The sequence below is a fragment of the Lolium rigidum genome, chromosome 5 (assembly GCF_022539505.1).
Source record: "Lolium rigidum isolate FL_2022 chromosome 5, APGP_CSIRO_Lrig_0.1, whole genome shotgun sequence".
Taxonomy (NCBI): domain Eukaryota; kingdom Viridiplantae; phylum Streptophyta; class Magnoliopsida; order Poales; family Poaceae; genus Lolium; species Lolium rigidum.
The window spans coordinates 256,596,491-256,620,490 of record NC_061512.1 but is presented as its reverse complement, the minus strand read 5'-3'; the positions used below and the strand labels follow the sequence as shown (position 1 = coordinate 256,620,490).

Here is a 24,000-nt window from a genome sequence, read left to right as displayed (position 1 = left end):
TTCCGAGAATATTTCCTGTACAACTTTTCTGAAATACAAAAATTGCAGAAAACAGGAACTGGCACTGTAGCATCTGCATATTTCATCTTTATTAACAAGAGTTCCAGTGCTTAATTTACTTTGTCTTATAAGTTTCAACCCTTTTTATATAACGTTTACTGCTTAATTTACTTTTCCTGGAACTATTTACAACACCCTCTTTTATTATTTTGAGATTAGAAAACAATTATTAAGTAACCTCTAGTAGAAAGTAGCAAGGGATATCAAGATCATTACTAGCAGCTCCTCGTGGTTCGATACTCTTATTTCGAAACTAGCTACAACTGATATGTATACTTGCAGCCATGAGCTGCTAGACTGCATATAGTCCTAAATTTCTAGTGAACCTTGCTGGTGCTAGAATGCATTTAGTCATGTTTCGAAACCTTGTTATTTTGGCATGTCTGCTAGATGTAACTGATGTCAGACTTTTTTGTACGATCAACATGCGGGCTTGCATACGATGAACTGTGAGTTCTTCGCTATAATAAATGATGCTTCATCTAAAAAATTGGTATGGTACTCAGTTTAGGTGTCATTTTTGTCAGATTAGGTCTAATGATGTTCATGGCCTGCTCTATTCTTTGTTGTAGTCGCTGCCTAAGAAGTTCGCGGACTTGTTGGAGGACCGTAAATCCCGTGAACTGAAGCTGCGTGAGGTTGGCAATCGGCGTACCACCATGTGGGGCATGGATGTGTGGTTCGACAACACTGGACGCATGTTTCTCAAGCGCGTCTCGGAGTGTTTCACCCAGACGTACGGCTTGCAACAATTAACCTCTCCAATTGTTGCCTCGGGGGACACACACAAATAACCGAAAAAGCTATCAACTATGTCTGGCTACGATCTTGGTCTTCTGATCTCGAGAGGGTCACAATAACACCGTGTACTTACATATATTTCAACAACTATGCACAAGGTAAAGTTACATTCTAGTGTTGTGATCAAACACACAAAACTATAAGGAAAGACTTTCCTCTTTCAGGAGGCCATTTTTTCATGTTTTCTTCTTGTAATCAAGCGAATAGCGCCATTTCCTATCTGCAAAATAGACATGTAAACCACTAACCCATTTCCTGGGGAGGGTCGTATGTTTGCGGTTGTCCTCATTTTTTATTTGTTGAGCTTCATGTTACTGGAGGGGACTGATCACAAATGCCCTTGCCTACCGCCCGGGGCACGTTGGCCGCGATCCAACGTGTTCTGACCCCCGAGGTGACGAGCCATTTGGTAGTCTCTCCGTTCATGGGACAGTTAGTCCCACGTGTAGGGTTCCCTTGCGCAACCCAGGGAATCCTACATGAACTCTACTTCCCGTAAAACGGTTTTTTCACATCCCATCTCAACAAAGCAAACAAACTGCCCGTGGTCGGAAAATCGGGGCGGCCATAACCTCAACGTGCCCAGGAACAAGGTGGGAGCTGTCGCATCCGAGCCTTGATCCAACACACTATCCCTATTTTAGCGTGTCCGGGGACAAGACCAGCGTCGTTTCTGCCAACAGCATGCCTATCTTGTCCCAACACTCCCTCCAGATGTGGTATGCATGGAGACTAGACAAGCACCATTTCTGTCTCCGTCGGAAGAACTGAAATATTCTGACCTGCAAGAGGCTATTTCTCGCCTGCAAGAGGCCGCAGTCTGCCATGCCTCCAAGGCCCCAAAGCCACCGGAGGCGGAGCGGACCAACAACGCCGTCAACGAAAGGACGAAATCCTAGATAAGTTTTAGTGGTTCCTCACAATCGTCTTATATCTCTATATCTTTTATCTCTAAATAGCAATCCCTCATTACCTGATTGTGTTGTGGCGTCCCGCATCGCTACTTATTTCGCCGCACAATTCTTTGGGCTAAAATCAACAATGCTACACCTACAGATAACATTTACGGAATCACCCTACGGACACACAGCACCCAGGCAAAATATGAGAACGTGGCCCGCTTATTTAGGAGAGAGTTTCAAACTGAACCAACCAAACACCTACACGTCTGTTCGTAAGATTTTTATAAGCCCAACACGTCCATAAGTATAGCATTATTGGGCTAAAATATGGACTCCCGCAACCCCTACAGGGGCTGGCCAACGACCCAAGTATGGGGCTGGGCCATATTGATGGAATTTCCATCGTGGGCATGTGAAGCTTTCCTTTCGTCTTCTTTTTTTTCGAGGGTACGCCAAATTGGCGTACCAAATCTTTATAGAAGGGAGCATAGAACATTTACAAGACGGCAAGCAACATTGCGAACAATGTGCCAGCCCACTCACACACTCAACACAAAAAGACCTACTCTCGCGGCATCAAAAGTCTCCCTCCTACTCTAGCGAGTTTCCACATGTTGAACTCGTCTGCGATCCTCCTAAGGAGCTCCGTCGTGTTTCCGAAAACTCTAGCGTTCCGTTGCTTCGACAACCGCCATGCCGTGAGCAACACCAGCGTGTCGAAGCTTTTCCTGTCCTTCTTGCAAAACAAGCTTCGTGCCGCATCCCACCATGGCTCCAAGCGGCTATCTCTCCCTGGCTCCACAATGTTTAGCCCCGCAGCAGTTAGGCACCCAAACCAAGCTTGGTGAGCATAGGGGCATTGCATGATGATGTGATCAACGGTGTCCTCCTCTTGTAAGCAAACCGCACAAGGGTTGATATTCTCCTGGAGCCCATGGCGTTGTCGCCGATCCGAGGTCCAGAGGCGATACCTCACGGCTAGCCAAGCAAAGATCTTTCCTTTGGGTGGGGCAAAGGATTTCCAGATTGCTTCATACATGTTGAATTGCGTAGATCCCTGGCAAAGCAGACGATATGTGTCCTTCGCGGAATAGGTTCCTGAGGCCGATCCCGTCCAAAAGAAGGAGTCCGGGATTTGGCTGTCTCTGGGCACAGTCTCGATCTCCTCCCATAGCCTGACGCATTGCGCACATCCCTCAACCGACAAGTCCATATCTATATCAGTCAACCATTCATTCTCCATCAACGCCTCTGCGACGAGTCTGCTGTTTTTCCTTGAGGTATATACACCTTCAGTCCCACAACTTGTGTATGATGTGCAAATTAGTCGCACTTCTTGTAAAATAGACTATAGCAGTCCCACAACTTGTCTTTTATGTGCAAAACTACTCCAAACAACCGAGAAGCGGACACGTGCCAACGTCCTTTTTGCAGAAATGCCCCTGCATATTTCCCTCTAGCACATATGGCCGTTTCGTGGTGCCTCCTCAATACGGTCCCGCCTGTCAGTTGATGAATAAACACATAAAAGAACTTGTGTAGGTGACGGTAATCGAACACACAACCTCAGGTCGCGGAAACAAAGGATACAGGTGCCAGCCACTTATTTATGAAGCTTGATGCGTTAGCTGCCAAGGTTAACACATTCTAGTCTCGTGAAGGGCTGTATGCTGGTGTTGTTCACGAAAAGAACGATAATTAAACGATACAATACATCTAAAAATTGGAGAAGTCGAAGTCCGACTCCGACGGCTCAGTCAAAACCAAATCCGCCCAACATTCATTGTTTCCGTTGATGGCCGTCGGGCCGGCTTCCTGCGCCTCGATGAACGGCTTGCCCGCACGAATGGCCTCCTTCTCCACCCTGCGCTTTGCCTTCTTCTGCTCCTAGAAGGTGCGCTGGTCGAGGACATCATGCGGGAAGGCAGCGGCCCATGCCTCCATGTCACGTTCATCCGCCTACGCAATTGCGAGGTCGCGCTGAATCGGCTGGCGGTGGCGGCGCTGCTCGGCGGTGACAAAGCTGTCGAAGCCGATCAAGAACTCCGCCTACGCGAGTGACTCGCGGTCCTTGAAATTGAGCTGCTGGCGGGTGCGCCCGAGAGGCGCGATTCCACCACGTCGTAGGCGCGCGCCGCCTGCTCCACGGTGGCGAAGAGGGTGAGGCGAGCGCCGCGGGCGCAGATCTTCACGTAGAACGTGCCGCTCGAGCGGGCGCGCACGCCCATGAAACTGGAGCAGTTGCGCCGGGGGCCATGGTAGCGGCGCGGTCTCGGCGGCGGTGGGGCGCGTGGAAGGGGAAGTGGCGTGTGGCAGGCGAAAGGGAGGCGCGTGGCGGGAGGGACTTTTCAGCGGTAGTTGAGGACACGTTGCGCGCGCCGTTTTGTACCGCGCGCTCTGCATGCGGGGCAAAAACATTAGCGCGTGCGCTATTTTAGCGCATTGATAGTATTAGTACTCCTTTTGTCTCGAAATAGATATCGTAAATTTGGCTAAATTTGAATGTATCTAACATATATTTCGAGATGGAAGGAGTACATGATATATTGTGGTTATCATGCTGCACTTCTTAGAAGTTTGCTATTTAGGATAAAAAGTAAGAATGGTAGATTGAGACGATGCAGGTTTGCTTATGCCATTTGATTACATGATGAAGTTGAAAATCTTCACGTTCTGGAAACTAGAGGGATATTTGAACAGCAACTGAAAATGGAATTAGTGGGTTTCTCATTGAACTCTTCCCTCGAAGTTCCTCTGTAGATGGGTAGTTGCTGTTTCTAGTCGTGGGAATGGTGTTCTTCAACTGAAAATGGAGTATATATGTATGAGGAACACGGCAACAAAGTATGAACAATGTTTTAGGAGACAATACAAGGGCGTTGCAATATCGAACAAAAATAACTCCTTTCTCAAGTGGCTTACGCATTTAGCTCCTGACCTAAGGGCATCTCCAACCGGGCGACCCAAACGGACGCGCTGGGCCGTTTGCGTGCCCGAGCGGACGCGCGGACGGTGCCCCGCGTCCGCGCGTCCGTTTGGGTCGCGCGCTGCGCCCAACGCGCCAGATTTGGGTCGCGGCGCCCCATGGTATGTTTTTCTTGTAAATTCACTAGAAAAACGCAAAATAAATTATAGAAAAAATATATAAAATAGTTGAAATGCTCTAAATGTATTACACATTACATAGTCCATGTAATAAAGGATAAAGTATTATTCAAATAAAATGAAGAAACGATACAAAATGCTCTAGGCTTAAGGATCTCCTTCATCATTGTTGTTTGCAGCATTGTTGCCTACATGCTGCCACATGTGCTCGACCAAATCAGCCTGAAGCTGGTTGTGTACAGCTAGATCTCGAATTTCATGGTGCGCATGAAGAATGTCCTGGAATGATGCCGGAGCACGTTGAGGAGTAACCAACTCTCCTTGGCCGTCCCAGTCATTATCAAAGAGTGAATCATCCCGCTCTACCTCAACAATCATGTTATGCATGATTACACAAGCGGTCATCACCTCCCACAGAGTTTGCACATCCCGGGCTGCGGCGGGGTGTCCGACGATAGCCCAACGAGCTTGGAGGATGCCAAACGCCCGCTCGACATCTTTCCGGGCTGCCTCCTGCTCTTTGGCAAACCTTGCCTCCTGCTCCGAGCTGGGGTTTCGGATTGTCTTCACGAGTGTAGCCCAAGGTGGATAGATACCATCAGCAAGGTAGTACCCCTTGGTGTAGTGGTGGCCATTGATCTCAAAATCCACATCGGGGACTGACCGTACGCTAGCCTATCAAACACCGGAGAGCGCTGCAGCACATTGATGTCATTGTGCGAGCCAGCCATTCCGAAGAATGAGTGCCAAATCCATGTGTCATGGGAAGCAACAGCTTCAAGAATGACTGTGCACCCCTCAGAATGGCCACTGTATGACCCCTGCCAACCAAAGGGGCAGTTCTTCCACTCCCAATGCATGCGAGTCTATGCTGCCAAGCATCCCAGGAAACCCCCTGGAAGCGTTGATCGACAACAGACGAGCTGTGTCCTCTGCATTTGGTTGCCGGAGGTACTGTTCTCCGAACGAACCGATCACCGCTCTGCAGAACCTGTACATCGATTCCAGGCCGGTTGACTCACTCATGCGCGTGTACTCATCTACGAAATCACCGGCAACGCCATATGCGAGCATCCTAATCGCTGCCGTGCATTTCTGTACGAAGAGAGGCCTACCTTGCCAAGTGCATCCACTTTCGCACGAAGTAGTCGTCGTAGATCTTGACGCCATCCATTATCCGGCGGAACAGCGGCCTGTTCATCCGAAAACGACGGCGAAACAAGTGCGGCACGAACAATGGATTGGGTTGGAAGTAGTCGTTGTAGAGCTGGTCGTGGCCGCGTTCTCTTTTGCGGTCCAAGGCGGCCGCGCGCCCCGGCAAGGACCCCGGAACACGGGGATCTGCGAGACAATGTGCTCGTGGATGAGCACCGCAGCATCCGTGAAAAATTCGTCGTCGGACTCCTCTTCGACGACGTGTCGATGAAGTTCTTGAAGTAGTACTCGTCGTCGCTGTCCACCATGATCTGAAAAGGGACACATATTAGTTCGAGCTTTTGAACGAACACCTCGCAGGCGGAGGCGATCCAAATGCTTCTCTAGGGACCTGCAGCCATGGCCGTCTCAGCCGACTTGCGGTCTGGAAACACGGTGCAGGAGGGCTCACCTCCGGCGGAAACGGCGCAGCTGCGAACGGCGGGAGGTGTCGCGACGGTGAGAGGACAACAACGCCGGCGCCGGCGTCCTCCGACTCTGCTACGACGCGGCGAAACCAGCGCGGGACCTCGACCTATGCTTCCGCCCGCTTGCCGGCGTCTCGACGACGATGGCCGGCGTCGACGCGCTCCCAAATCGCCGGTCCGTGGGTGGCGGCGGAGCGGGTGGGGAGATGTGTGCGGCGGCCTTGTGTTTTGGGTGGCGGACGGGCGGGCCGGGGCGGACAAGGGGAGGACGCGAGCGACCAGCCTTTCGCGTCCGCGGCCACGCAAACCCGGCCAAGATTTGGGCCGGGTTTGGGTCGTCCCGGACGCCGCGGCCATCCGTTTTAGGGATGGGTCCGCGCGCTGGGCCGCGTTTTTGTCCGTTTCGACCCATTCGGACGCGCGGGCGCGGGATGGGTCGCCCGGTTGGAGATGCCCTAAGCTCGTGAGTTCGAATCCTCAGTGCACAACCTATTTTATGTGTTTCTTCATCCACTGACAGGCGGGACCGTATGAGGTTGCACCACGATGGCCGCATGTGTTAGAGGTAAATATGCAGGGGCATTTGTGCAAAATGAACGTTGCCACGTGTCCGCTTCTCGGTTGTTTGGACCAGTTTTGCACGACAAAGACAAGTTGTGGGACTACTATATTCCATTTTACAAGAAGTGGGACTAATTTTCTCGTGGACACTGTCGAGAACACCAAGGGGGCAATCTGTTCCGCTGATCTGCCGTTGATCCAGTGATCCTTCCAAAAGAAGACATTAACTCCTCCGTCGGCACGACGTACCGTCTCCTTGCCATAAACGGTCATGAAAGCGCATCCAGTAGAAACTTCTCGAGCGAACTGAGGAGCCATCGCCTCCATGATAAAACCTACCCGGGTTGCCATTGGCATCAAGCACGCAAGCCTGCTCATGTCGCCACCTCCGGCACCTATCTCCACGCTGGTAGCATCCTGCTCTCGATTCACTCGATTTTAATCACTCTCTATTTTTCAATCCCCAAACATATGTTTATCAATCTGACAAGTTGCGTACTAGCTCCATAGCTGTTCGACCTTTCGTTTCTCGGCCTAATTCGATTGGGTGCTGCTCCCTCAAGCCCGCCTGATCTGTTTGGATCTAAGGGCTTATGCGTCCTGATCGCTGAATCTAAGAGGAAGCGGCAATTTAATAATCTGGTTTACTGCCTACGGATGGTGTCCAGCAGTTCCTCCATTCATTGGTACACACAATTTCTCATCTGTTAACTTAATTTTAATTAGATGAACATGTCCATCTTCTATTTTCGTTATCTTGCTGGTAGCATGTATTTTGTTACCATGTAATCTCAAATTCCCCTGAATTAATTAGATATATTGGAATTTCTCTCATGGAATGTTCATCTTGGGCAATGCCGCCGTGAAAAGGGACATTGCTTCTGCTGTTTTCTTTTGTAGTATTAGAAATTTCATAGGTTGATCTGTTGAGTGCCCGATGAAGGCTATTTGTTGACTCAAAGTTCAGCTATTCTATTTGCAAAGGGTTAACGACACTCTAGCTATATTGATCCTTTTGATCTGAATTTGTATGGTGCTCTTTGTCTCATAAGCAATTGAAGTAATCGGTGTTTTATGAAGCTGGAGAAACCACTCTATATTGATCCTTTTGATCTGAATTTGTATGGTGCTATTTATGTCATAAGCAATTGAAGTAAACGGTGTTTTATGAAGCTAGAGAAACCAGTATTCCAGAGATTATTTGATCGACTCATCTGTTCTCCAGTACTTGATAGGATTTCTATTGAAGTTTAGTTAAATAAGTTACTTTCTATCACTATGGGAAAATATTCAGTCCTTTTGCTTGACAATCACAAATCTTTCTCCTGTAATCTCTATGCGGATGGCGTTTACTCAGCAAAGAGTGTATATGAAGCTCGGTATTTGGTGGGAAATCATTCTCTTGGTCTTTCTAAATTTTGGCGCATTACTGCTGAATCTGAAGTAGATTCTTCACGTGGATGTCTCTGTATTGTCTTATGGACTTCTGAAAGATGAAAACAGGTTCATGGCCTTATCATGCCCGTTGCTACTTTTGTTATCAGGTGTTAGGATCTGATGCGCACATGGTATTGGGTGCCTCTTTCCGAAATCAGTTTGGCAGCTATTTGGGTTCTCTTATCCTCAGATTGTTTCCATTGCAAGCAACTCAAATTATATTTGCTTGGTGGTGGATATCGCTAAAAAAGTGCCAGTCATCAAAATGCACAGATTTCGGCCAGTTTGTGCATTAATTGGCATATGTGAAAGCCCAGAACCGATGTGTCTTGGAAGAGGAGAAGTTTACACCTGTTTTTAGATTTCCACTTAGTGCAAGATGATCTACTGGGTCAGGATTTAGGGGAATAATTGCCCTATTGTTTTCGTTTCGTTTTTCTCTTTGTTCTCGCAGGATCTATAAAACATCCCTGTAAAAGCAATGTTCTGTGTATTTAAAAGTAATTTTCTTTCATTTGGTTTAGTTGGCGTAAAAATATATATATATACATGATAATTTGTTTACTTAATAGTCTGTCACATTTTTTTTTTCTGTTTGTACGACAAAAATATGTCACGTTGGTGGTGTAAGGGATAATAACATATTTAGATCTCCAATTTACTTGGACGAAATATCAAATGTCCGTACGCCCCCAACCAGTTTTTCTTGCATGAATTATTTTAGTGTTGTTTCACATCATTATGATGTTGTTTCATGTTCTTGCTATGTTAATATATTTCATAATAAGAGTATGCTAATGCTAACATGCAATTTAGTTTATGTGCTGCACTAGAAGCACATTTAATTCCCCACAATATCATATTTAAAATTTAAATAAATATTTTAAGATGTAGTATGAATTTAAACGGTTGTACAAACAGAGGAAAACCCTATTAGTTATGAAGTTGTTCTAACGTGCAACTAAACATATGAAAAAGAAATTAGCTTTGACTTATTATAAAACAACCTCTTCGAGGAGAACCAACATGAGGTTGGGTGGTTAGGAGGGTTGTTGTACCCAGAGATTTCAAACCCAAGGTTTGACATCTGCGTGTCTTATAAAGGCGGAATATTCATTCAGTGGGAGACGACGTTCCTGTTGACAGCGAGGCGCATGTGGTGATTTCGTCAATTTCAAGATCCAATCCGCCAGTTAGTCTTCCAGAGGTGCTTATAGGGGTAGGAGCCTTCTTTCTAAAGAAAAAAAAAATCTGAAGATTCTAACCCGTTTGATTCCCGTTAAAAGATTGTTTTAAATGAATAACCCTCCCGTATGAAATTGTAAAAATAAAAGATCACTCACGTGCCATGACCACTAACTCTACACATGATTTTGAGGCACTCACTATCAAGGATATGATATTACAGCTAATTGTTAAGACATAGCCCACCTGAGTGGGAAATGCTATGCAAAAATAACACGATACTAAAAATATCATCATGAAGTTCAAAAAAGAAATATCATCATTATCATATAATCATCATTACTGGTGTTGTACCGTACATGCTATTTGTAGCACAAACAATTTCTATAAATCTATCCCAGCGCAACGCGCGCGTATCATCTAGTTAAATTAGTAAAGGAAGGCCTGCCGCCACTCGGATTCGAACCGAGATGCTTGAGCACTGCTAAGAGCAGCGTGTCTACCAATTTCACCGTGGCGGCTAACTTCAAATAATAGGTAACTTAAAAGAATAATAGCTATTATCTCGACGAATCGTCAAGATTGGGAAAGTGTCAACACCCGGATTTTTAAGTCCAGATGCCTATCATGCCATACATCGCAATCCCAGGAAGATTGTTGTTGCGAGACATAATAGTTGATATCATAAATCATCATTCATTACAACCCATAATCGTCTTACAAACTTAGATCACCTGATCAAATATTACATAAATAGGTGATCTAATGATCAACGAACACATTACATAGCGGAAGCGTAATAGAAGTGGACTATCAAATCCACAGGCCAACGCTTGACGTCAGAAGATTCCTAGTTGTCGTAGGCGTCCTGCCGGTTGTCACCTTGGTACTGCTGTTCATCTTCATAGTCTGGCCATTGGAATACTCAGGGACACAGCCGTGAGTACTTTAAAGTACTCGCAAACTAATACTAATGTAAGTACCTATCAATTTTAGTAAGGGGGTGCTAAGCTCTAGTTTTATTTGCATAAAGCCAATTTTAGTTCACAATCATTTCATAAAAGACTCTTCATATGCTAACTAACTCAAGTGGGAAACATTAGTGTCATTCCCACAACTCAGTTGTGATTCAAGTCAAGTCACCATTCAATTCACCCTCTCTGTTCAAGAAAACATCTGACACCGGAAACAGTATGGCCTTTCGAACTGTCCGTAACCGTGGACACGGCTATTCGAATAGATTTACACTCTGCAGAGGTTGCACACTTGTGCCACAACCTTTGATTACATCCGTCAGGGGTAACTCTGAATCATCGTAACTCAGTACGCGGATCATCAACCATAACTTTCCCTTACATACCCTAGTATAGGCACCTCTCCCCATGAGCTTGGTCTCCCAATGAAGACAAACCGTCAGCCTGGGAACTGCACAGGGCTTGGGCCGGACAATTCACCTCAGTTCACATCATTTCACTTTCAACGAAGGCAGCCTCGGCATAACCCCTATGATGCTTGTTCAGAGGGAACTCATACTAAGATGCATAAACTTCCAGTTAAGCCCTATCCATAATCAGGTATTGTGGGGGTACTAAATAATTGGAAAGGTATCACATCCAAACCCAACATCAGTTTTTGTCAAAATTCACCATACCATTCAATTCATATTCACCTTCAAAGATCTTTCAATAGAATGACTCATCATTCCAAGGTTTTCATGTTCATTTCAAAATCACAAGTTCCCATCTAGAGTAGTCAATTTTATTTGTTAGCACTAGCAACTAGTCATGAGGGGTGCTACTTAACACATAAGCCTTTAGGCTAGGTTTGACACTCTTGCTATACTCTATACTTAGACCAAAGTTAATTATAAAAGTAATCTTGGATAAAAAAAGCAAAAGCTTATAATGTAAAAACTTGGCATAGGATCATTGCACATAAGGTAAAATTAATGTTGCCTTGCTCAAAGAGCTTTGCACCGGCAAGAATATGAGTTTGCCTTGGTTGGTGTACTGATCAAAGTGGTCTTCCTCTTCCTGGAAGTAGACCTCCTCCTCCTGGTACTCCTCGGTACTAGCGTCTAAAAACGGATACGAGGTAACAATCACCAAACAAGGTTTAAGAGCTATACTAAGCACACAAATGGGTTCACACAAACTATTCTATCATCACCACATTGCTATCATGTTGGTTGACTTTGTTTTCTTCTTAAGAAAAAATAATTTCCTCTCATTACAAATATTGAATTAGGATCCCTATTTAGTTTCTTGAGGAAATAATTTCCTCTCACTGAATCTTGTTAAGATTTAAGTTCCTCAAATAAGTAATGTATGAACCCATGTTGACCAAGGTCAACCATTCATAATCATCATTTGGGAAAATGATTTAAATGAGGTAGAGTACCTCATGCAATTTAACACTACCATACTTATGATTTAGGGATTTCTATTTTCGTTCCCTCGGTTCCTTAGTTGTGCTCAGTTTTCCCCAGCCCCTTAGTTTTTCTTCACTTTTCCCCAGTCCTTGTTTGAAACCCGCAGAAGGCAGCTCAGACGGCAGGATTCCCGTTAAGTTCACCGCTCCGTTCTGACGTGTGGGGCCGCGTCGTGTGGGCCCGCGTCGCGTGGGGCTGGTAGAAAGGGACCGCGTGGGACAGGGACGAGATAGCGTTTGGTTGCACGTGAGCGAGGAGCTGGGTTTTGTCTCTCTCGGCCATTGGCATTTCCCTTTTAAGAGTACCTTTTCCGCCTCCTTCTCTCTGCCTTTTTCACATAATTAGTATCAAATCTAGAGAAGCTTGCATTTCTGTCTTTCTTCAATTATTATTTGTGCCTTTTGGCCCTGGTTGTTTTCCCAATATGGCAGCAAATCTAGTAGGGAGCCCAATCTAGTACTCCATCCGGTCCATATGTATGTAGTTAAATCTAGAAGCAAATCTACGGGGAATGTACGATAAATTCACAAGGTCATATAGTAGAATAGGGATAGATAATATAGATAATAAGCTGCATTCAGCAGCCAAACATAGTAGGGTTCGAGGTTCTTCACAGCAATACAGCACCATCATACTAACAACATAACAACGAGGGATCCCTAGCTAACAACAAAGGGATCCCAACAACAAAATGGAGGAGGCAGCAGCAGCACACGTCCAGGACTCCGCCTACCCCATCTGCCTCTGCCTCCACTTGTTGCTCCCCTTGAGAGCCTTGGGCTTGAGCGGAGGCATGCGCCTGCCGGAGATCTCCACCCGCTGGATGCTGCGGAGGTGCATGCCGAGCGCCAAGTGCTTGGCGCGGAAGGAGTTGGGGTTCACCGACGCGCCGACCTTGGGGTTGGTGTGGCCGATGTTCTCGGCATGCGTGAGGACGCAGTTGAAGTCAGTGCCGCCGAGCCTCCTAGTGCAGAAGGGGCACCTGTAGACACCCTTGGCAACGTCGAGGTAGGAGACATACTGGCCGACCTGCAGCCTCCGCAACACCTGGCGAGTCTTGACGTCATGGTGCTCGTCGTCGCTGCCGACGTCGCTGCCAGACAGCTAATCCATATCAAACGGGAATTTATTAGTGAATGAGTTGCAAACGTGCATGATAACAAAGTTAGGAAAAACAGAGGCAGCCTCGGTTAGAGTGGACACGATTATATGTCTACGGGGACGGTGTAAGCGAACCAAAGCTCATGCACAACAGATTTGTACACAGAAATGGTTCGCTGAACCCTCCCCTGTAAAAATCTGTGCCCACCGATTCATCATAGGCAAAGAAACAGATTCCAGATCTGAACTTGAACACATTCCAGATTATTTGCAAAATTAAACGGTTGATATCTTTTGATTCGTGCATAAAATAACTGATTGAGATCCTATGATTACTTGCATAAATTAACTGATTGAGATCCCATTACTTGCATAAATTAACCGAACGGCCGAAACCCAAATCTTGAACGAAATCAAGGAGGGATCAAAGCAAAATGGAATAAAATCGGCGCAAATATTAGCCCAATACTCATCCATCCACAGATCCATCTACAGCAGCACAAATAGGGTTCAAAAAGGAATGGGGAACAAAAAAGGAAGCAAACCGTAGTTACCTCGTTCCATGGGTCCTCTATGGAGGTGTCGTAGCGGTTTGGGGGCGGGACGTACGGCACCGGCTCGTAGGGGTCCCATCCCGGCGGGATCTGACCGCGACCGGCGGCAGCAGCCTCCGATGCACCGGCGGAGGCGGCGGCGACGTTCGTTGAGGGGACGGCGGCGACGTCCGTTTAGGGGACGGCGTCGAAGAGGGAGGCGTCGCGCTTGGAGCCGACGGCGCCGTGGACGATGGGATTGGCATTCTCCTTGTCCATCTCGCCGGCAGAGGAGAGGGAGAGGGAGAGGGTTTTTTGCTTTGGAGAAAATGATGGGACGTGAGAGAGGCGGCGTTGCGTAGGCGAGTGAGAGTGACAGAGATAGTGGGAGGAGGCGTCTATAAAGGCAAGGGGTGGTTAATGCGACCCGCGTCCTACGCGTCCACCGCTGCACGTCCGCACGTCTTGGACTTCGCAATGCGCCACGCGTCCACGATTGCACGTCTTCGACTTCGCACCGCGACCGGCGTCTACGCGTCAAATATTGCACGTCTTTCATTTCTGCACCGCAACACGCGTCCTCGAGTCTAACCCTGGAAATTTAGATATACTCAGGTATAACCTCGAGCATTATACTAGCATTTTTTGTGTGCTCGGTTTTCCCCTTGAGTGCTAATACTGGCTAGTGCAATATGCTCAGTTTTACCCTCAAGTAGCTGGTCAACGGACAGTCAACAAATGGGATTAACTAGTTAAATGAGTCATTTAATGTGCAAAAATTCCGAAAAATAGTGGCACATACTCATGGAGTCTTTACCACAAATTTCCAGTTCTCAAAACATAGATAAGTCATAGATAAATCAAGTTTTACCACAAATTGCCACTTCTCAAAGGCCTTCTCAAATCACCTAGTAGCTATGAAGGTGCATGGTTTTCCACAATAAGCCCTTCCCAAAACAGCTTTCCCCAAAACATACTTTGTCTAAATGAGGCCACAATTCTCACACTCATGTATATTTGTATTGCAAATAGTTTGAGATAGGCCAAGATGGGTTTTATTCTACAAAACACGCATTTTCCATTTTTTAAATCTCATATTTGAATCCCTTAGTCTGTTTATTACATAGGTGCCCTTGGTTTCTTGATACTACTAAGTTTTGCCCTCTCCCTCCACAAATTCTCTCACACGTGCAACATTGCCCTGATTGGTCTAGCCCATGTCACGCGGATCGTGCCCGCCGACCGTTGATCGTATGATCTAACGGGCGGGATAACCCTCTCTCTCTCGTCGGCGGTTACGTTCCACTCTCTAAGTTTGCTAAATGGCGGTTTTCACGTATTTATTTTCACGCGCTAAAAATTATAAACTCTTTTAGGCATTACTTTTCACGCAAAAAATGATAAACCATCACCGATTTGTTGTAGCCATAAATTTTCACGAAAAAATGATAAACCGTCACCGATTTGTTGTAGCCATTAATTTTCACGAAAATCCCAAATGATAAACCATCACCGATTTGTTGTAGCCATTAATTTTCACGCAAAAAATGATAAACCATCACCGATTTGTTGTATCCATTACTTTTCACGCAAAAAATGATAGACCATCACCGATTTCTTGTAGCCATTACTATTCACGGTAAAAATGATAAACGAACCAATCTATCTATCTCTGTATTTGAAGTTTGGAAGGGTTCACCATCTAGTTATGTTAACTTTCGAGGTTTTGACCTGAAAACAAATGGGTATTATAAAGGGAAATAAAAGTCCAAAAAATGTAAAAACGAAACAATCTACCTATCTTTGTATAGAAGATCGTCCGTATGATTTTTGAGGTCATTTAGAGAAGGTAGAAAAAATCCCTTTTGAGAAGGTCGAAAAAACCTAACTTGTTACAAAAGCTGGTTTCAGTGAGACCTAACCAAATTTGGCATACATTATGCCATATCTATAACAACAAGGAATATCTAAAAGGGAAAGTTTCACAAAATTTAAAATTTATGGCGAGAATGATGCCATACATGATGCTGTTTTTCGAGGTTTTGACCTGAAAATCAATTGGATATTATAAAGGGAAATAAAAAGTTCGAAAAATATAAAAACGAAACAATCTATCTATCTATGTATAGAAGATCAGCTGTATAAAATTTGAGGTCATTTAGAGGAGGTAGAATAAATCACCTTGTTAGAAAAGCCATACGTGTAACAACAAGGAACCCTATCTAAAAAGTGTCAAAAAAGTTTGCCCAACCGTATAGCTCTATCAAAAAGAACCTCACCATGGTGCTAGTATAATTTTGGGCTTAGTTACAAACTTTCGTTACCTAACCTTCAACACGAAACTTGTTTCAAATCACTTTTAGCGTACAAGAAACAAATCCCTCCTTGATTCGAGCACCACAGCCTCCAAACTTTGCCGATGCGGATATCGGCATGGTCGAAACGGCTATGCTCGACGCCACTGCTAGGTCACCGTCGGGATGCACCCTCAATCCCATCCCCTCATTCGATCACTGACACACCAGAGATACCACCGAGGCCAATGCCGAACGTACATGCTGATGCCAATGCCGAACATGCATCCACGCCGATGTGGGCACGGCCACGCCGCCCCGCTATGTTGGACGCCACCGACCACCGCGAGGTCTTTCCCTTCGCCACCACACTCTTCTAGCACCCATCTATACACGCCAGAAAGGAGAGACACTAGTTTTCTCTACATTGCTCGCGTTCGTGTCGGACACGGTCAGTCAAAGTTTTGAGGTAGTCTTCGATGTCGTTGACCATTTCTTCTCTTATTTGCATGGTTAAACGCGTCTAGTTCATATCTATCTAATGCTTCTGGTCTCGCCTCATGCAGTTCTTTGTGGACGTCGATCTCATCTCGGCACTCCGCAGGCCACCTCCTCCGTGCCATCGCTGTAGAGCTCCGTTTAAAAATCTAATCCTACCCGTGTATTTCCCCTTGTATCAGCGCCATGGCCCCACTTGTCATTTGATATAGCGAAGCCCCACTCGTTCGCGTTTTGGTCAGGGATACAGCGATGCTTACGGTCAAACAAAGATGGATGGTCTAACGTGTCTTTGCAGGCTCTACGTGGCCCCACTAGTCAGAAGATAACGGTCAACCGTCGGGCAACCGGCCATTACATCACGTGTGATGGTTTTAGACAAACGCTTGGGTAAAACTGAGGAAAAACTAAGGAGCTGGGGAAAACTGAGCACAACTAAGGACCCGAGGGCACGAAAATAGAAAGCCCTATGATTTAACATCACCAAATAATTCAATATGAGATTATGTAGACCATGGTCACTACCTCATATTAAGTTACTTGGGACAAGATTTAAATGAGAGAAACCATCTCATATGATTTATTAAATAGTTTTGGGCAATATCAATTGACTAGAAATAGCCATAGAGCCCTTTATTTAAACTAGGCCATGATCACACAAAGTAACCATGTCATATTTTTGCAGAAACATGTAGAGTATGTGAAATGTTATTTATGAGAGTTGGAATCAACTTAAAAGCATTTTTGGTTGATTTTTAAATAATGTTTGAAGTTGCAAAAGTCCCTGCCTTGTTATTTTTGTCACATTAATTCTACAAAGAATCTCATGATGAGACCAGTGGGGTTGGATAGATCTTTTCTCTAGCTTTCCAACCATATGCAATTCATAAAATTTGGTTGAGCCAATATGATTCTATTTAAACTGAAAATACGAATTTGAATTAGTGGGCTCGCGCGGGAAACTAACTGGGCCGAATTGATTTAAACGGGAGGAATCCAGCCCACCACGCATCCAGCACGCGTGGGCTTCCTGATAGGTGGGCTCCACCCGTCAGCCTCACTTCAAACGCGAAAGGGTATGGGCGGCTCTGGGATGCACGATTAGAACGAGATCCAACGGATCTCATCCATCGTCGTCGCCGGCAAGAGGAGCTCACTGGCGCGGCGCAGGTGGGGGGTTGGCAAGCTCACCGGTGCTCTGGCGAGGTGCGGCGAGGTGCGCAGGTACGTTGTCATCGATGGTGAGCTCCCTGGTACCAGCGTCGTGTCCTAGGGCGGCTCCAATCGACGGCGGCGTCTGCTGCGGCTTCACGGCTCTTGCGATGCAATTGCATGGCTACGGAGGCTAATCGAGGAGGGGAGGTGGTCGAGGAGGTTGAGTGAGATGAGAGGAGCGAGCTGGTGTGGAGAATGAAGCGAGGGGAGCCCTCTATTTATAATGGCGGGGGATGACCGGGTGCTGCGGCGAGGTCGACAATGGCGCGAGGGTTACGGCGAGCTAGAGAGGTAGGCGAGGGCGCGGTACTGTGCTACGGTTCCTGGCGGTCCTCCTGGCGGCAACGGCGAGGTTGGGCGGTGCCTAACGTGGTCGGGCGCGTGCGAGCATCTGCGCGTCCGCAGCGGGATTCGTTCTCGTCTCTGGCGACGGCGGGCGCGGGTCGGCGACAAGAAGTTGTATGGCGTGTCTGTGGTGCTGTGGCGAAGCTGAGGGCGGAAGAGGGGGTCCAGGCGAGCTGCGAGTGGCTGGGGCGACGCGTGCCTGTGGCGCGCTCCGGCATGCACGCGTCGACGTGGCCATGCCGATCCTGTCGTGCCAGGGCGTCGCGGGCGCGTCCATGTCTGGGCCTTGTCGTACTCCATTCGACCAACGGCGTGCACCAGCTTGTTCAGTGGATCAAGGAGAAGCAGTAGGGCATGGTGGCTAGGGTTGGAGAGGAGGAGAGTGAGAGATGGCCGGTGCCATGGTGAGCATGGCTGGCATGGCAATGGATAGGCCATGTCTTGCCATGGCTAGGGTTCCTATGCAGGAGTGTTGGTGAGAGGGGAGCAGGGAACATGTGTGAAGCAAGTGGTGTCCAAAAATTGGGCAAACACTATTTGAAATAGTGAAATTGGATTTGGGTGGATTTTGCTCACATAGTGTTTGATGTAATGGCCGCATGAACTGAATTTTGAAAATTTTGAGTGAAACTTGGTGGTGTTGATTCATGTGATCAAGGACACACAATGGTGGTGGTTTTCAAAATTACAAAGAATTGCAAAATTTTAAATTGGGTATGATGTTGAATCTGTTAAAAAGTTCCAACTTTGCTTGAGCATAACTTGTGATCTAGGACGAATTTGCATGGGTGGTCTTTAACAAAGTTGTTCACCTTGATGTGGTCTTGAATGAGGTGCAAAGAGTTGGAATTGTTTGGTTTGAAAATCTCTAAATACAGAGGCTCAAAGTAGGCATCAGGCTAAAATTGGCAGATTTGACCATTAGTGCATGTGAGCACAATTTGATTTCAAATTTGATTTGATTTGAGTTCTTTGATTTCCAAAAGTGTTTATAAGTGTTTAGTAACATTATCCAACTAATGGTGCAAGCCAAAATGGTCTAGGTTGAAGATTTGCAAAAATGGCATAAACCATATGTGAGGGTTTTGGGAATTTTCCATTTTCTTTATTTTCTTCCTTTTTGATTTGCTTTGTGATCTTCTAAGGATCAAGTTAGGGTTTTAGATGTCAAGCATCATCACACAAACAATCATCATGGCAATCTCATACAATAATGCACAAACCTTATGCATGACACTATATTCAATTAAAAGTTTTTGTTGGTTCTAAATTTTGAGTATTTGACAATCTTCTTCTTCATTGATTTTGAAATTTGGGATGTTACAGAAAGTCCATAAATTTAGGAACATTAGAGTTTCATTAAAATATACTTCGTTTATGTAGTATCGTTGCTATTTTTTTTTACAATAAACTCTTGCTTTGCCTAATGGAAACACCGCTTGAAAGACTTGGAACTCTTCTTTTATAAGTTGCAATATAGAATTTGCTCGAGCCTTCTTTCTAAAGAAAAAAAAAAGTCTGAAGATCCTAACCCGTTTGATTCCCGTGAAAAGATTGTTTGAAATGAATAACCCTCTCGTGTGAAATTGTAAAAAATAAAAGATCACTCACGTGCCATGAGCACTAACTCTACACATGATTTTGAGGCACTCACTATCAAGGAGATGATATTACAGCTAATTGTTAAGACATAGCCCACCTGAGTGGGAAATGCTGTGCAAAAATAACATGATACTAGAAATATCATCATGAAGTTCAAAAAAGAAATATTATCATTGTATAAGCTCTCAGTGCTGTCCAACCGTTCCAATTTCGATGTTCAATTTTCCTAGTACGTTATCTGTACATTGTTCTTTCTACCCGTTGAGAAAAATAGTCCATCTGCCCTCCTCACCCGTCAACCAAATTACTTGGAACTTCCTCAACAGAAGAAACTAATAGCACTGATATTAGCATCCAGATACCTTGTCGTTCGTCCATGATCAGAAAACAGAACAACAGCAACTTCAGGCCAACTTCTATAGTTCATACTATTATTACTGAAGACAACTGATATAACCGAAAATCATATTGGAGCTCAAGACACAACAGGTAGCTCGATTCTTTCAAAAACAAAAAGATAATCTAAAACATCATTTGTAAGTTCCAAAAAGTTCTGGAAAAAAAATCTAGATGTACATAAGGATGTATACTAAGCATGCAAATTCTTAATGCAAAATACATTATACTATGGGCTACAGAAAAATGACAAATCCTAACAATGGGGATTTGAAAATGTGTACCGAGATCCACACTTTTCATCATATTTTGTATTGTGATTTCGCACACTTGTAGTATTACAGCTTAACTACAAGCAGATTTTTTTTGGAACTTTGAAATGTTGAATTTTTGCAATCAAAGTTGTAGCTCAAGATCACAAACGCTGCACTAACTGACATAAACTATTCTTCAATGGCTGGTTCTGCACATGAAACATTGGCTTGGTTGTTACTGTCAGCTCGCTGAACTTGCTTATTCCGGTGAAAAAAATCATCCAACTTTTCCAACTGATAAATGAAACCGAAGAAAACTGTTGTACCACGCAAAAATTTAATAACTGCATATTCTCGACGATACCAGTGCCTGCATGCATGAGATTCATAAAACATTATTATGCTTATAAGAAGCTAAGAATATAGTGCAATCGTTCTATCACTGTCAAGTATAACAATTGGATGACTTCATTATACTATTTGATTCCACCAGGTATAGCACAATTATAGTTATATATGATCCTCCAAAATGAATTTCAAAACTTCATCAACATGATGACAATTTTTACCATGCAATTTAATACTCCCTATGGTAAAAATTCATCACCATGTATCTTATAATTACTCCCTATGGCCTAAACCATAAGGCATCTCTATTCTGTTTTACACAAAAGTTTGACCAACAATTGCTCCATTTACGTGTTACAAAATCACATTAATAAGTAAATTAATAATTCTGAAAATGAATCTAGTGTCATCACTTTTGATGTCACAAAAACTATATACTAATATAATAAGCAGACGGAGGGAGTAGTGATAAGAAAAACACACCCGTACATGAATATGGGGGGTGGTTAGGTATGGATATAGTTAAGAATTTACCATTCAGGGTTATTAGGCATGTCGATAAGCGTGGTAAGACGCTGCAGCACCAGCCTGTCTTTCATTCTTCTTGTGAAAGAAATATCCTTATCCGTTTGTATCTCAGCTAGCATATGGAAGAGTTCCTCTTTCTTCTGGTGAGCTGCCATTAGACGGTTATCCCCTGAAACAGAAGGATGCTGGCCAATGCAGGATACTTAGGTTAGCAACTTGCAGATCTATCAATGAATCAAGTATGCAAATGAAAATACATACGGAGTAATTAATAACGGCAGTTCCATCGATCTACAAAATACTGCAGAGAAGTCGGTTTTCCGATTAAAACGATAGGGCGTGGCGTAGTACCTCGGTGTTGATTTTTGATCCGTTGGCAGCAGGAGCATCGGATGAGGTGAACCGGCGTAGAGCATAGCCGGGCGAGCCGCCGCGGTTGACCACCCCTTGTTCATTCGCGACAGCCGACCTAAGAATCGCCTGCGATTGCTGGCCAGTGAGCCTCCTCGCGGCGAATCGAACCGCCGCCATGGCCATCTTGAACTTCAGCGGGGAATCGAAATTTGGTGCGTTTGCCTCCTTCTCTAGTTGCGGCGGATCTGGGCGTTCCGTTTCTTTTTATTTTGGGGGACTCGCTTTTCTTTCGCCTGAACGAACTCGACTCTATCTCCGATTCGACTTGGACATGCACTCCTCAGGATTTGTTGCAGCCCAATTTTCAAGTCGAAGACCTGAAGCCTGGCTTGCCGCTTGGGTCCGGCGGACCTACGTTTAGGCCTACTGGGCCGTGGCCTGCCCATAATTTTAACCAAAAAACTGTCTATAGCTATGCGATGTTAGAGCATCTCCACTCGCCCTTCTCAAAGATCTCTCACCAGCGGGGGTGCCGGCGGGAAGACAAAACACCGCGGGAAAGCCCTATCGGCCACCAGAGCTAAAAATGCACAAAAAATTTCTTCCTTCTCGCCTCGCGACCACTATCACCGCCGCAACCACCCCTCGTTCCGACGGACCATTGCCGTCGGTAGGAACCCTAGCTGGCGCCTAGCTGTGTCTGACATATTCTCGGTTAGATCATCATATATGGCCTTTTTAGGGGGCCACACCTTTCTTGGACGTCCTCGCTTTTCGAAGTGCCCCTTCCTTTTAAGACTAAAATTTTCCTTTAGCAACTTCTTAGAGACTGCCTCCCCTCTAGCGTGGTGGTTGCTAAGCGGAATGGGCCGGGTAACGGTTTGTGCCCGTTGTGTGCGGTTCCGAAAACTACGACGCACATCATGTTCTCTTTCCCCGTTGCACATTTTCTTTGGAGTTTCATCCATGAGGCTTTGGGGTCTGAGTGGCAGGCTACAGACCTCGGTGAGTTCCTTGAGGCTCACGCAGACAATACCGGTAGGAGGAGACGCCTCTTCTGGTTACAGTTTACAATTTTGACCTGGACATGTGGACTGTGCGTAACAATTTTGTGACAGAGCGTATATATCTTTCTTCGACACGCCTCTGACTCTGTCTTTAAATTCTTAGCTTTGTTGCAGCAGTGGTACCCACTCCGTGTACAATGGAGCAAGAATCGTCTGGACAACATGTTGGAGGATCTTTTAGCAGCGACATGTCGATTATCTACTCCATCCAGTCCATGAGTTGCCCTATGTCTTAGGGTGTATAGCTTGTTTCTCTTTCAAGCGTGTTGTGATGTGACCCCAACAGACCTTATGTTGTCTTTCAGTTTCTTCTTGTGCTCGAATATTGTATGGATGTGGTTGATTTATTTATAAAGCAGGACGAAAGCCTATTTCGAGGAGGAGATAAAAAAATTAGTTCTATTCTTTTTATTTATATTTTGATTTTCGTATAGTGAATTAATATATGTTTATTCCTTGAGGACCTAAATTTCTTGTCGCATTGTGCAGTTGTGTTTTTCCAATTTTGTTTTTATTCCTTAATTAGATTATTATGCTTATAACTTCTTGTGACATTTTTATTTTTGCTTTATTTGTTTTTCTATTATTCTTCTTTCTTGATTTCTTTCGCTATTCTATGTTTGTATGGTTTCCCGGGTATTCTCTTTTATTTGTTTCTCATTATAAAATATTGTTTCACCTCAACCTATGGGTTTGTTTATAAAAGGTTTTGTTCCCCTCATCTTATGGGGTTGTTCCTGATATTATCTATGTTGTTTCTCATTACAAATGAGTTCGTTCTCCACAACGTATGTGGTTGTTCCTTATATGCCTCCATGTTGTTCCTCACTATAAATGTGATTGTTTCCCTCAACCTATGAGGTTGTTCCTTATATGACTCATGTTGTTCCTCACTATAAATAGATTTAACCTATAGTGGTGTTGGCCATATGCTTCAAGTCGTTCCACATTACAAAAGGTTTTATCCCCCTCATCCTATAGGATTGTTTCCACATATGATCATGATGTTCCTCATTACAAATAATTTTGTTCCCCACAACCTATGGGGTTGTTCCTTATATGCATCAAGTTGTTCCTCATTATACATCGATTTGTTTCCCTAAACCTATGTTGTTCATCTCATTACTACAAGTTGTTCTCGTTATAAATGGTTTAATTTGTTCCCTCATAGTTTCTCATATGCCTCCAAGTTGTTCCTCATTATAAAAGGTAGTGTTGCCCTAAACCTATGGAGTTGTTCCTCATATTCCCTATGGTGTTCATCCTTAAAAATAGTTTTGTTCCCCACAACTTATGGGGTTGTTCCTTATGTACCGTCAAGTTGTTGCTCATTATAAAATATTTTGTTCCCTGATAACCCC

General features: G+C 44.9%; 1 protein-coding gene across 1 annotated transcript; it reads right to left on the bottom strand.

Annotated features, from left to right (window-relative positions):
- Positions 1-20,331: 20,331 nt before the first annotated feature.
- On the bottom strand, positions 20,332-21,874 carry LOC124651413. The gene is made up of 3 exons (XM_047190514.1): positions 21,570-21,874; positions 21,225-21,403; positions 20,332-20,712 (listed from the first exon to the last, which is right to left on the bottom strand). The coding sequence occupies exons 1-3, from the start codon at positions 21,753-21,755 to the stop codon at positions 20,532-20,534; spliced, it is 546 nt and encodes a 181-aa protein (XP_047046470.1). The 5' UTR covers positions 21,756-21,874; the 3' UTR covers positions 20,332-20,531.
- Between the last annotated feature and the right edge of the window lie 2,126 nt (positions 21,875-24,000).